Genomic DNA, 2059 nt, shown 5'->3' on the forward strand with positions numbered 1-2059 from the left:
ATTTCCTTCACGTTCACCTCTTGGAGCCTCTGCTAGCCTGAGCTATCGATTCTTCAACAGCTCGTGGAAGTACTTCTCTTCTTTTCCTCATGTTTGATCTTGATCATCTTTGTTCTTTATTGTATAGGTGCATTCCGGTGGAGATGGTGGATTCCTAGCTGGATTCAATAATGGCTTTTTGTGAGCTCGAGCTGATACCATCAGTAAGTTCCTTGTTTTTCCCTTCTTAACCTTCCTGATCGTTTTCTCCATTTCCTCATCATCTTTATGGATTTTCCTGTTGAAGCTATTGCGGAGATGTCCAGCTGCTCTTGATCTTCTTTGCAAGGTTCTTTTTCCTGCTCCTGCGCATGATTTTCTTACCTGACCTGAAGGCCCTCGCCTTTCTCTAGTGTATTTTTTGTAGACTGTCATGGTATAGGCTAGGTAGCTTAGTTTTCATAATTATGAATTCCTTAGTGTGGTATACATTTTCTCTGTAAATATCATAACATCTACTGTGGTTACTTTTGTGTATGTCTCTGCTCTTGTTAATACCCCTCTACTCTGATTCTTCTTGTCTTGATTCTCAAAGTGGGTAGTTGCGCCTTATCAATGTTTAAAATCTGTTTGCTTTCTACTGATAATTGATTTGAACTCTGAATTTGTATCAAGGTCTCATGCTCATATGCTTTATTTTGCCAACATATCTCCTTGCTCAGTTTGAATTTCAGCTATGTGAAGCTTTTTCCTCATTCCTTTTACATAATTGTGAAAGAATTTGGTATTCATGTCTCCATCCTTAAACCACTTCATTCCCGCCTTTTGCTTCCAGAACTCTTCCTCAATATACAAATATTTTTTCAACTCCGCTTCAGCCTTATTTAATTCAGATCTGTTCTCAGCGGTTGGGTTTATCTCTAGTTGGCATTCCTTCACCCTAATCTCATCTTCTAGAGTGGCAATGCTCTGAAATACATCACCAAAAGTGACCTTACTCCATTTTGCTAGAACTCCTTTTATCTTTTTTATTTTCGATTGAAACTTTATGAATGGGCATCCCTCGAACTCCACTTTCCAGTTCTCTTCGATGATCTTCTTAAAATTTGGATGTTTTGTCCAAAAATTAAGAAATTTGAATGGTCGCACTGTTATCTCCTCTTCAGATCCACATAAGACATGTAGGGGGGCATGGCTTGACCCTTGTCTCATGAGATGAAGGACCTCACTCAATGGAAGTATATTAAGAAACTCTTGATTGCATAATACTTTGTCCAGTCTTTTGAATATACACGCCCTTTCGATCCTGCCATTCAACCATGTATATTTACTCCCCGAGTACCTCAATTCTGTTAAGGCACAATTATTTATACACTGGTTAAAATCAACAGCTTCAAGATGGGTGAAATCTACCCCGCCTTCTTTTTCCTCTTCGATCCGTATTACAATAAAATCTCCACCCACCAACCATGGAAGAGACATTTCTTGGGCTACGACTTCTAGTTCCTCCCATAGCTCAAGCTTTTCTCTTGCATCACATCTAGTGTGTACTACTGTGAACAATATCTCTACATTGTTTTTGTTAAACTGCATGGTCAAGTGCTGCAAATTGTCCCTAACAACTTCCCCTAACCAATCATCATTCCACATAATCCATATTTTTGATGAGCAATTCCAGTAAGCATTCTGCATCCCTAATTTCCTTTTGTATTGTTCTAGCTCTTGTGGTCCTTGAAAGGGTTCCAAAAGGGATATAAAACTATATCGATGTCTCTTATTAAGGCCAGTTAATCTCTCAAATGCTTTCTGATATTTAACCGACCTTATATTCCAGAAGATTTCTTTCCCAATCATTGAGAAACATCTTCCGGTCTTTCCTTATTGCTCCTTGTTTTCACTTGAAGAGGTAGTGATGGTGCACATGATTTACTACGCTTAGCATCACTCTCCAGGCTTTTAATGTGTCTAGGGTAGATATCCCCTTCTATGACTACTATCTGTATAGTGTCTCCAATGTCTTGGTCTTCTTCTGTATCTCTTTTTCTTTGTTTCTCTTCTTCAGTAATTTCTTGTAAATCTG

The 2059-nt window shown here is 38.6% G+C and overlaps 1 protein-coding gene across 1 annotated transcript; it reads right to left on the minus strand.

Moving 5' to 3' along the window:
- Positions 1-672: 672 nt before the first annotated feature.
- Positions 673-1671, minus strand: LOC107061936 (uncharacterized). The gene has a single exon (XM_015311982.1). The coding sequence runs from the start codon at positions 1669-1671 to the stop codon at positions 673-675; it is 999 nt and encodes a 332-aa protein (XP_015167468.1).
- Positions 1672-2059: the final 388 nt, after the last annotated feature.

Source organism: Solanum tuberosum, unplaced genomic scaffold (genome assembly GCF_000226075.1).
Source record: "Solanum tuberosum cultivar DM 1-3 516 R44 unplaced genomic scaffold, SolTub_3.0 scf00181, whole genome shotgun sequence".
NCBI classification, from domain to species: Eukaryota; Viridiplantae; Streptophyta; class Magnoliopsida; order Solanales; family Solanaceae; genus Solanum; species Solanum tuberosum.